The following is a 12,663-nucleotide window of genomic DNA, read 5'->3' as shown; positions in this document are numbered from 1 at the left end:
GTTCTCTCACAAATTGAAATCCTACTTACTTGTCTAATTTGGAATACAAAACTACAAGCTCCTCCATCAGCTTCTTAACTTGTTCTCTTCGTTGGCGTGTGTCATGATTATTACAGTCTAAATACCTTTGAAAATAATTGAATACCTAAATGAACTGTTGGTAAATCTGTGTCACTTATTTTAAATGCTGAGAAGCATTAAAGAGCTGGGGCCACTAACCACCATTGGTTTTAAGAAAATCCTAAGAATTATCAACACTGGATATTCTGTTACTGAAAACTTGGGCCCAGTTGCAAAATGGTTTATTAACTTTAACTGACAGTTAACTTGCCATTAATCTTTAGTTTTATATAACGTTTAACTAGATGTTAACTGACAGTAAAACTTAATGAACTTTTGTACAATTGGGCCTTGATCACTAAAAAAGTTTAAACTCACTTGGATAATCTTTTTTCTTAATTTTTTTTTAAACTAACATCAACTTGTGATACAACTAATCCAAAAATGTTCAGTCCGTCAGTCAATTATCAATACCAGACTGAACAGCAGATACTTGTGTTTCTGAATATATCGGATGATCCATATTCCAACAGATTTGGAAACATCAATTTCTCAATGCTTTAAAGGGACTGGTTCACGTTTTTCGAAAAAAATTTTTTTTCATTTTTGAAAATATAACTCATTTAAAGTTGACAACCAAAATTTGGACCATCTGAATGCAAGGATAAGAGCAATATTTTAGCTTTAATTCTGTGTTATGTAAACAAAGACTCGAGTCTTTTTACGTAAACAAACAAACCCGTGAAATGCTAATTTTGTAATTTAAAGCATCTGCATTTTGTACATTCTCAAATTCTAACTTTTAAATGACACATTTTACCTCAAGTATACTTGAGATGTGATATATAATAAACTTATCCATTTATTTTGAAAACTTATTAAACAATAACACACCTCAATCTTTGTTTTCAAAACAAATAATAAACTCTCTATAATGAGCTTCTGTCATGATAAATAACCTTAATTTTTTTGTGAAACCTTTTCAACATATTAGGCTGTAGATTTTGATCATTTTTAAAAAGTGAAAAAGAAAATTTGGGGGAAAATCGTTCCTTTAAACTGACATAGTGTGTATAAATGAAATTCATGGTGATAGAGGTAGAAATCATGTTAGTGTTAATGTCACTGACAGTGTCTTTGTCATCAATTGCCTTAGTTTAGTTCATCATGAATTGTGTTAATGATATCACTGTCAATCAATTTTCAGTATCAATACTTATAAATTACTGATGTTTGATTTTAGCAGATTCTATTCAATGACCTCAACCTTGCTGTCAAAGTTATATGAATCAGTTTGATGCATGAGCAGCCTGCTCCATCTGATAATTCAAAAGTTAGCATAAACAGGATATATACAACTAATTTTTTCACTTTGTGCAAACACCTATAAGGATCAAGAAATTGTGTAAAGTTAATTTTCATTATTATTCTATATATTTTCCTGCACATTGTCTACTATTACTAAATACTCTATGTGCCACAGTGATACAATTCTAAATTGCACAGCTGTAACATAGCAGTACAAATTTATATTAGAAAATCTCATTCTCAGTAAAGGTGAGCTAAAGATATGAAATGTTAGGAACTATTTTTCCTTAGTAAAATTCAAGAGAGAGAGAGATGCATTTAGAGATAGAAAGAGAGAAAGTACAATACCTATCCATATATATCACATGGGGAAATTCTATCTTATTATGTATTTTTTCTGGTCTTCCAAGTTGCTGATTAAATTGGAAACGAGATAATTCAAATGTCAACACTGGAGGGAGTCTTGTAAACCATAGCTGAAAAAGGAAAAAAAAAAAAGATCCATGAGCCACAACACTCACCTGAGTCACGTTATTTCTACAGAAATAAAGAAAAATAAAAGTTTGAAACACTAAAACTATGAAGCCCTTACTGTGGACTGTTGTTTCCAATCTACATTACATGAGAATGCTTACATATCAATTTGATATTTAGTACCATTGAGGCTTTCAAGAACACAATATTTAAACATTTCTGTGGTTTGAAGAATGCTTCCATACTAATTTGACAAATTACACCTTTGACATTTCTGATATATTTTTAAAGAAAATTTAACATTCAAAACTTTAAACCTTTATTGTAGGGCCCTAGATGTGATGGCTTGAATATACTAGATTCTACACATGAGGATACTTGCATATCAATGTCATGAATAGAACCCTTGTGGCTCTTGAGAAGATTTTCAAAGATTCTTTACCTATAGAAATTCTTTGTAAAAATTGAAACTTGTGATTCTCACCCTGGCCCCAAAGGCATGATTTGAACAAATATGAATATACAATGAAACTATCATGTAAATTTGGCTTTTCTGGTCAAGAGGATCTTCAGAAATTATCTTAAACATCCCCCTCTATTCATTATTACTATTATTCAATTATTTCCTATTTGGAAAGAGGCATTCCTCACCCAAGGATACTTTATTGAAAAAAAAAATTTGGATTTCAAAAGCTCACATTTTGTTCAAGTGAGCTAAAACCCAGCAGAATTGAACTGTCTGCATGTACACTGTATGCCCCAGGGTGTAAGGAATACAACTTGGGGATAAATCCCTGTACATCCTCGATTGGGCTGGATTATAATAATTTCCTATGTAACTAAATGGTATTATATGTAATTATTAGAAGATTCAAATAAGGAAATTTTGCATAATTTACAAGCCAGGTGTAAATAAAGTGATGTCACAATACATTGAATCGTGACAAATATGTTCTACGCAACAAACATCATTAATTTTTTTTTCTTAGCGTGTAGAGGAACAGTTTTAGTGGACTATTACAAAAGTCTCCCCTTCTGCAATGATAAGCACGACCAAAACTCAATGTATGGTGAGTAACTGCATAATGTTGTCAAATGGTTAAAAGTCCACGACACATGACAAATTTTCCCAAAGATCCATACAACAGTTTAAGAGGACATTTTTTGGATGGACATAAGAATATACTGGAATTACTTCACAAAATCATGAAAAACAGTGAAATTTATGTCATACATTTGCTAATGTAAGTAATCAGATTTCATAATCCAATAATGAACATGTAATTCATTTTACCTCTTGTCCTGATTTTTGAGTGGCATCCCTGTTTATAGTCTCGATTTCACCTTGTGCTGTAGCTGCTTCCAAGCTTTCATGAATATCACGAAAACCATTCACTTGTAATGGAAACTGACCAAAATTCTCTTCATTGCTAAATCTTTTTCCTACAAAAATGCAGAGCAATTTATTACAAGAAGGGAGTGACTCTCTCTTGATGTACTTTAATATTAATTCATGCATCCTACGTAGCAGCTTTATATAGCTTGATAGACAGTTTTGTGTAAAACAACACTTCATACACTGCACTAACCTAAAACCCTACTATCAATTTTGCACTATGCTTTATACCAATCACAGAGAAATAGGAACAACTCTGAAACTAATAATTTCATGAGTGTAAGTTAAGATAATGCATCACACCAACCATTTTAAAAAATTACTTTGTATAAATAAAAAGGCTCAGCAAATGGGGGCATCCTCCTGCAATTAATATTTGCATTAAAAAACCCACTCTGTCGGAGGAAGATAAAACTTAAACCAATAAGAAGTCTGTAGTTATCTTAAACTCTCAATCCTTTTCAATCTCCCAAAAGACTATATGTATGGGTTGGACACAGTTGTCCTACATTCGGCCCTGAAAAGGGGGTAAAATTCAGACAGGCTAAATAAGAGCACATGGCTCATCTATATTTGGGCGTCATATGAAATATTGTATGGCAGAAGACCAGGAAGACTTGAGTTTCAACATTATTCATGTTTCATCTAAATGCCAGTTACACTAAATTCCTATGACCTCTATTTTTATCAATATTCATGGTGTAAAAAGGAGGAAATGCAAATCTGAGTAACAAAATATATCTCTTTGGTGACTAACTTGAATGACACATAACTAAATGAAAAGACAAATACGGTAACCAATACACCCTAAATAATTTTTGTGGGGGAGGATACAGACAGAATGTACCGAAATTGTTTGTGGGGAGGATACAGAATGTACAGAAATTGTTTGAGGGGGAGGATACAGGCAGACTGTACAGAAATCTCATGAAAAATAACTACAAATGGCCATAACTTTCTCCAAACTGAATGCATCAATAGAAACAATCTCTACAAGGTGCACAGGTTTACCTAGTATACAACATTTCACAAACTTTGAAAAATGTAAATGAAATGAACTGCCTCAAAGAAAATTACAAGACAAGAGTCTTTGGTTTAGGTTTAGAGAGAACTGGTACAGTTTACCTTCATTAATACCCTCTGCTCTGTACTGTCCATAGAACAGCTCACACATTGGATTCTTGATTTCCCTGTATTCTTCCATGTCATTGCTTCCACTGGAACAATTTTTGACAAGAACATAAATTGCCATGATATTGAATTCATCCTCTGTTAATATTTTGTCAAACTCTCAAAAGCTTCCTTATAAACAAGAATATCAGTAAATCTGATCAATGCTCACTAAACTGCATCTAACCAATGAACTACTTTATATGAAAAATGCCTTGCACAATGATCAATAACTTGAAATGAAGGTGGGGTGTTTTTTTATAAATAAGTTATGTTGAGTATTCATAAATGAAAGTAAATTGAGTACTCATAAATGACTTTGAGTGACCTTTGTCTGAAAGCCATTTGCCTATTACTTATTTGTGTGATATATGATCAACACCTGTTCAAAAACTGTTGAAATAAGAAACTCTTTTCTCATGTAAGGTACATGTTCTGGGTGACCTTGACCTTTCTAAAATGACCTTGAGAGACCTTGGTCCAAAAGACCAATAACTGTTGAAATATTGAACTGAAGGTTTTTTTTTCATATACAGTTTATGTTCTGAGTAACCTTGACATTTACAAAACAACCTTGAGTGACCTTTGACTAAAAGCCATATACCTGTTACTTATTTGTGCAACATGTGATCAATACCTGTGCAAAAACTATTGAAATAATGAACTTTTTCCTTATATACATGTAAGGTATATGTTTTGAGTTGACCTTTCTAAAATGACATTGAGTGACCTTTGCCTGAAAGCCATTTTTCCATTACTTATTTATGTGATATATGATCAACACCTGTTCAAAAACTGTTGAAATAAGGAACTTATTCTGTTGATGAGATATATGTTCTGAGTGACCTTGACCTTTCAAAAATGACCTTGGTCCACAATTTTTTTTCTCAAGGAACATTTGTGATCAATTTCCGATGAAAGGTTTAGGAAATATGAGCTTGGATGGACGGAAGGACACGGCAGTGACTGTATGCTCCCCCCAAATTTTTCGTGAAGTATAAAAAAAACCAAACAAAAACATGTCTTACCAAGGTGTAGGGGAAGGAGATCTAGAGGGGTGAGACTTGAAAGCATCCTCTAACCACTCCAATAATTTGTGTTGGAATTCACTCACATCCTAGAATCATAAAGAGACTCATCACTTAAAGCATGCTTCTCCTACTTGTGAATCTGTCAAAAGATTTTGAAGAGTTGAGCAATGCAGGGTTGGACACTAACATTTTCCCTGTCTAGGTTTAGTGAACTAACTAAATATTGTATTAGAGCCATATTGTTTTATTAACACAGCTGCTCAACTTTGGCAAGAACCATGAAAAAAGTATAGTATCAATCATGTTTTTATCTATAAATTTCGTGCAAAATAGCATAATTTCAATTATCTAGACATTTGAAAATTTTGTGACCAATTAGAAACTCAAATGTTTCTGTAAACACATTTCCCCCCCAATTACATTCAATTTAAGCATTTCATGTTTTAATGTTTTAACGGAAATAACAAGCATGCATTTATCCCATTTAAATATTGCTCAAATATAATCATACATTACTGGATGTTTAAAAAATTCCTATGTCGCTGTCCCAGAACAGAAGACTAAATTGTCACTAACTAGTGTAAAGGTAATTTGTTCTTTTATAATCGTCAATGTTCCAAACTTCTTATTAGCCACATCATTAAATAACTTTAATCATTGTGAAAGTTTTTGGTAATTAATGCTGCTCCTTTTTCATTTATTACTGTAATTTCTTCAAATATATCATTTAAGGTATTCAATGTATAACGATCATATTTCATATCTAGTAAACGGATGGTGGAATTTTTGTAATCATGGTATGATTTTGAAGGGTTCATCAAACATAAATGTCATACAAAGACATACAAGTGATAAAGACAGCACATTTTGTCAATTAATCAAGAATGATATTACATCTGTGATTTTAAAAACACTAACAATACAATATTTTACTAATTTTATTATTTTTATATTTTACTAATGAAAGTTCTTTGCAATGCCAACTGATGATGAAATGAAAATAAATTTCACACTTTGAAGGCATCTTGTCTGAACACATCTGATGGTTTGTCTGAACACATCTGATGGTTTGTCTGATCACATCTGATGGTTTGTCTGAACACATCTGATGGTTTTTCCAGATAATTTTATGTTCATTGTGTGTTTTGACACAGGTGCATTATTTTACGTAAGATATGAAGATTTCAATTTTAATTGAAATGACGTTATGATTAATTTCAAATTCCAAATACATGTACGACCATCCATATCAATTTGGACATAAGTAACATGAACAGGATTGCAAAATGAGGCATTATTCAGATTATTATTCGTTCATTTTTGGTAATAAATATTAGCAGTGTTAATAATTCTTGTTAATATGTTGATTTCGTGCATGGATTTTTAACTACTGTGATCAGCGGTTGTGAAATAAAAAAATTCAGTACTGACGAGAATTGCTGGTATGGACAAAAACTACAATTGTTCTATCAAATGTCAATACACTGCTGCGCTATTATGATTTTAAGAAATATGTCATTACATTGTCATATGCCACTTCGCTAATGCGAGTTCATGCAGCATTTTGTCAACCTAACACAAAATTATACACAACACGATTGGCCAATCCCATTATGTTGTAGGTGCACAGTAAAGTAAAAAAAAAAAAAAAATAGAAATAACTTTAAAAGTTTGCATGATGCCCTTAAAATGACTACCCAAGAAGTAAATCTTATCATTGCGGCTTGGATTGAATACAAATCCGCCACAAAAATAAGTGATATCACAGACTCAAATGAGTGAAATCCAGAGATACCGATACATCCTATCACTTACAAATACAACAGACGAGAAACCCAGAGATACCAATACATCCTATCACTTACAACAGACGAGAAATCCAGAGATACCGATACATCCTATCACTTACAAATACAACAGACGAGAAATCCAGAGATACCGATACATCCTATCACTTACAGCAGATGAGAAATCCAGAGATACCGAACATCCTATCACTTACAACAGACGAGAAATCCAGAGATACCAATACATCCTACCACTTACAGCAGATGAGAAATCCAGAGATATTGATACATCCTATCACTTACAAATACAACAGACGAGAAATCCAGAGATACTGATACATCCTATCACTTACAACAGACGAGAAATCCAGTGATACCAATACATCCTACCACTTACAGCAGATGAGAAATCCAGATATATCGATACATCCTATCACTTACAAATACAACAGATAAGAAATCCAGAGATACCGATACATCCTATCACTTACAAATACAACAGATAAGAAATCCAGAGATACCGATACATCCTATCACTTACAAATACAACAGATGAGAAATCCAGATATATCGATACATCCTACCACTTACAGCAGATGAGAAATCCAGAGATATTGATACATCCTATCACTTACAAATACAACAGACGAGAAATCCAGTGATACCAATACATCCTATCACTTACAACAGACGAGAAATCCAGAGATACCGATACATCCTATCACTTACAACAGACGAGAAATCCAGAGATACCGAACATCCTATCACTTACAAATACAACAGACGAGAAATCCAGAGATACCGATACGTCCTATCACTTACAACAGATGAGAAATCCAGAGATACTGACACATCCTATCACTTACAACAGGCGAGAAATCCAGAGATACCGATACATCCTATCACTTACAACAGACGAGAAATCCAGTGATACCAATACATCCTATCACTTACAAATACAACAGACGAGAAATCCAGTGATACCAATACATCCTACCACTTACAGCAGATGAGAAATCCAGAGATATTGATACATCCTATCACTTACAAATACAACAGACGAGAAATCCAGAGATACCGAACATCCTATCACTTACAACAGACGAGAAATCCAGAGATACCGATACATCCTACCACTTACAACAGGCGAGAAATCCAGATATATCGATACATCCTATCACTTACAAATACAACAGACGAGAAATCCAGTGATACCGATACATCCTATCACTTACAAATACAACAGGTGAGAAATTTTCTGTCTAAATAATAATGATGAATAGTAAGTGCATGCAGTGTTACAGAAAAATAATACAACACCTGTTGACTGTCACCAACACCTGTTGAGGCCGATGAAGAGAAAGCCTCCTTCAATATCTCAACAGCCTTTGAGGGATCTACATACTTCTTCTGTGAACCAACCATTAGGGCAAATAGGTATCGAAGCTCTTGCATAAATCGAAGATTCCTTGTTTCCTTGAAAAATGTGAGATATAAAACTTTAACAAAGGTAAAACAAAGTTTAATCTTAGTTCAATATTAGCTGATTCAGGTCCACACTTCAGTTAATAAATCAATTCTAGCAAAAATACTTACTGTTGAGTTCCCCTGAGACAATTCTTTTGGGATTTTGAAGTTTAAGACCAAATGCCGAAATTTCCGTAAATGAAAGAGAGACTGAAAATAATCATTGAATGTATTAATCTTTATGTAATATATCTAAAACTGGTTAATTTCTAACCAGTGAAAGACTAAATGAAAAAGAATTTATCTATATAATTTTGCTTTCTAAATGCTGGACATTGGTCTTAACAAAGGATTTAAGAAACTAAAAAATATAGATGACTCGAAAAAACACTTGATACCTCTGAAAAACTTTGAGAGATCGAGGTGGAATATTAACAATAAGGTTTTATCATTCTACAATAATTTTTGCCATGGCATGCATTTAGATGTTGTTATGATAATGCAATTGTAATTTCTGAGTAATACTCTAGTTTAAAGAAAATAATTCGAAAATATGCATTTGATTTAAGAAAAAATTTAATTACTTGAAAAAAAAAGAAGCACAAGCTCTTCATGAAAAGTATTCCAGTGTAAAGCACTGCAGTTCATACCTTCAAGTACTTTTAAAATTGAAATATATTTCTTATATTTTTACATTCTACTTTAATTTCTGTCTGAATTTCCAGCCACTAAAATAGCCATACTATATTTATCAAGTATTTCTGTATTCATTGTTTACAATTGCAGCGACTTCAAAAGGAACTGCTGTTTGTGATGCTCAACAATACGTATAAGATTCTTTTTTCAATTGAGCTATAAATTCTCTTACCTGAATGACAGCACTAAACCAGCAAGTGTTCCCAACATTTTTTAGACCCACAGGACACCCTTCTTGTCTCTTTCTTTCATGAGGATTCAATGGATCAACAAACCAAATATCTCCTCTTTTTCTCTTTGAACCTGCCTTACTTTCAGCTAAACTTTGTTCTAAAACTCTGGAAATAAAAATCATAGAATATATCTTTGCCCATTTGGCGACTCCACACAAGTGGTATTATCAAACAAAGGTCCATGTACCTTAACATTCACCAGAGTAACATGTAATATTCACTAGAGTAACATGTAACATTCACTAGAGTATCATGTAACATTCACTAGAGTAACATGTAACATTCACTAGAATAACATGTAACATTCACCAGAGTAACATGTAACATTCACTAGAGTAACATGTAACATTCACCAGAGTAACATGTAACATTCACCAAAGTAACATGTAATGTTCACCAGAGTAACATGTAATGTTCACCAGAGTAACATATAACATTCACCAGAGTAACATATAACATTCACCAGAGTAACATGTAATGTTCACCAGAGTACCATGTAACATTCACCAGAGTAACATGTAACATTCACTAGAGTAACATGTAACGTTCACCAGAGTAACATATAACATTCACCAGAGTACCATGTAACATTCACTAGAGTAACATGTAACATTCACCAGAGTAACATGTAACATTCACCAGAGTACCATGTAACATTCACTAGAGTAACATGTAACATTCACCAGAGTATCATGTAACATTCACCAGAGTAACATGTAACATTCACCAGAGTAACATGTAACATTCACCAGAGTAACATGTAACATTCACTAGAGTAACATTCACCAGAGTAACATGTAACATTCACCAGAGTAACATTTAACATTCACCAGAGTAACATGTAACATTCACCAGAGTATCAAGTAACATTCACCAGAGTAACATGTAACATTCACTAGAATAACATGTAACATTCACCAGAGTAACATGTAACATTCACCAGAGTATCATGTAACATTCACCAGAGTAACATGTAACATTCACCAGAGTATCATGTAACATTCACCAGAGTAACATGTAACATTCACCGGAGTAACATGTAACATTCACCGGAGTAACATGTAACATTCACCAGAGTCACATGTAACATTCACCAGAGTAACATGTAACATTCACCAGAGTAACATGTAACATTCACCAGAGTAACATGTAACATTCACTAGAATAACATGTAACATTCACTAGAATAACATGTAACATTCACCAGAGTAACATTCACTAGAATAACATGTAACGTTCACCGCGGTAACATGTAACATTCACTGGAATAACATCTTCAATGGACAGCTTAATCAAACACAGCATTCATTATCTTTTTTAGAAATCAAAATAAATTACCTTTAGCCTTTTCAAAATATATTCATGTACTTAGTCTAAAAGTCATTTGCCTATTACTTATTTGTGTGATATATGATCAATACCTGTTTAAAAAACCTGTTGAAATAAGGAACTTTCTCCTTCTATAAGGTATATGTTCTGTGTGACCTAGACCTTTCAAAAATGACCTTGAGAAACCTTGGTCCAAAAGTCCTTGTCTCAGTAAATCTTTGTGATCAATTATGTCAATTTTTGGTGAAATGTTTAGGAGATATGAGCTGGGACTGACAGACATGACAGTGACTATATGCTCCCCTGAAATTTTTCCGGGAGCAAAATAAAAACTTGTAAGCTGAAGTGTCTATCAATGTAACAATACAGGGCAAACTCACGTATAAACATCAGTTATTTTAAGTCTTCCTGTAAAACTCATTCCAACCTGCTGATATCTTGTTCTTCCCTGGATATCTGCCCTCCTAATATTCCCTGTGATTCCTGAAGACTGGCAGCAATAGCCTTCTGAATATCATCCTGGTCACCAGTATCATTAGTCAAATCAATGACACCTGTAAACAATCAATGATAAATATCATCCTGGTCACCAGTATCATTGGTCAAATCAATGACACCTGTAAACAATCAATGATAAATATCATCCTGGTCACCAGTATCATTGGTCAAATCAATGACACCTGTAAACAATCAATGATAAATATCATCCTGGTCACCAGTATCACTGGTCAAATCAATGACACCTGTAAACAATCAATGATAAATATCATCCTGGTCACCAGTATCACTGATCAAATCAATGACACCTGTAAACAATCAATGATAAATATCATCCTGATCACCAGTATCACTGGTCAAATCAATGACACCTGTAAACAATCAATGATAAATATCATCCTGGTCACCAGTATCACTGATCAAATCAATGACACCTGTAAACAATCAATGATAAATATCATCCTGATCACCAGTATCACTGGTCAAATCAATGACACCTGTAAACAATCAATGATAAATATCATCCTGGTCACCAGTATCATTGGTCAAATCAATGACACCTGTAAACAATCAATGATAAATATCATCCTGGTCACCAGTATCATTGGTCAAATCAATGACACCTGTAAACAATCAATGATAAATATCATCCTGGTCACCAGTATCATTGGTCAAATCAATGACACCTGTAAACAATCAATGATTTCTTGCTCCCTATATCAAAGTTCAGTCAACAATTATATAAGTATCAGAGTTCTATGACAAGGTTCTACACAATACCAATTACATCTCCCTCCCCTTTATGTACTACATGATATGGAAGGGAAAGTACGAGCAGGAACATAGACATTATAAATTGAACTTTGTGCATTGAGGATAATGATGGATAAAGATTCAACATCTATGTTAATGACTGTTATGCAGAAGTACCTATAGGAAAGTGAACATAGCCTTGTACATGATAATTTCATTCTATGTTTGTCTTTTTGATAATTAGGAGTACATTCATTGTTTAACATGTATTCAAAAATGCACAAGGGAGTATATGATAAATTCATCATTACTTCAGTAACTTTAAAGTGTTGGATTAGGTCTCATTGACAGGCGCTTGACACTTCACGTCTCGTTTGATCTGATGATCCACAACTGATAACTCGACATGATCTGAATCTTCGGATAAAGTTACTTTAGAAATAATATACATTAACATGCCA

The 12,663-nt window shown here is 33.2% G+C and overlaps 1 protein-coding gene across 4 annotated transcripts in view; it reads right to left on the bottom strand.

Annotated features, from left to right (window-relative positions):
* The window catches only part of LOC125678401 (ubiquitin carboxyl-terminal hydrolase 25-like), a 38,450-nt gene that overhangs the window by 21,141 nt on the left and 4,646 nt on the right, over window positions 1–12,663 (bottom strand). For 3 of the 4 annotated variants that reach the window (XM_056154181.1, XM_048916832.2, XM_048916831.2), the window contains 9 exons: window positions 11,379–11,505; window positions 9,562–9,727; window positions 8,823–8,903; window positions 8,547–8,702; window positions 5,437–5,525; window positions 4,364–4,455; window positions 3,137–3,285; window positions 1,717–1,844; window positions 30–125 (listed from right to left, as the gene is read on the bottom strand). In XM_056154181.1, the coding sequence (XP_056010156.1) occupies window positions 30–125; window positions 1,717–1,844; window positions 3,137–3,285; window positions 4,364–4,455; window positions 5,437–5,525; window positions 8,547–8,702; window positions 8,823–8,903; window positions 9,562–9,727; window positions 11,379–11,505 (1,084 nt within the window). Of the gene's footprint in view, window positions 1–29; window positions 126–1,716; window positions 1,845–3,136; window positions 3,286–4,363; window positions 4,456–5,436; window positions 5,526–8,546; window positions 8,703–8,822; window positions 8,904–9,561; window positions 9,728–11,331; window positions 11,506–12,663 lie in introns of those variants that run through there. The other variant, XM_048916833.2, reaches the window with a different exon arrangement.

This window comes from Ostrea edulis, chromosome 2 (genome assembly GCF_947568905.1).
Source record: "Ostrea edulis chromosome 2, xbOstEdul1.1, whole genome shotgun sequence".
NCBI classification, from domain to species: domain Eukaryota; kingdom Metazoa; phylum Mollusca; class Bivalvia; order Ostreida; family Ostreidae; genus Ostrea; species Ostrea edulis.
The sequence above is the reverse complement of the archived record's forward strand: the minus strand, read 5'-3'. Positions and strand labels throughout refer to the sequence as shown.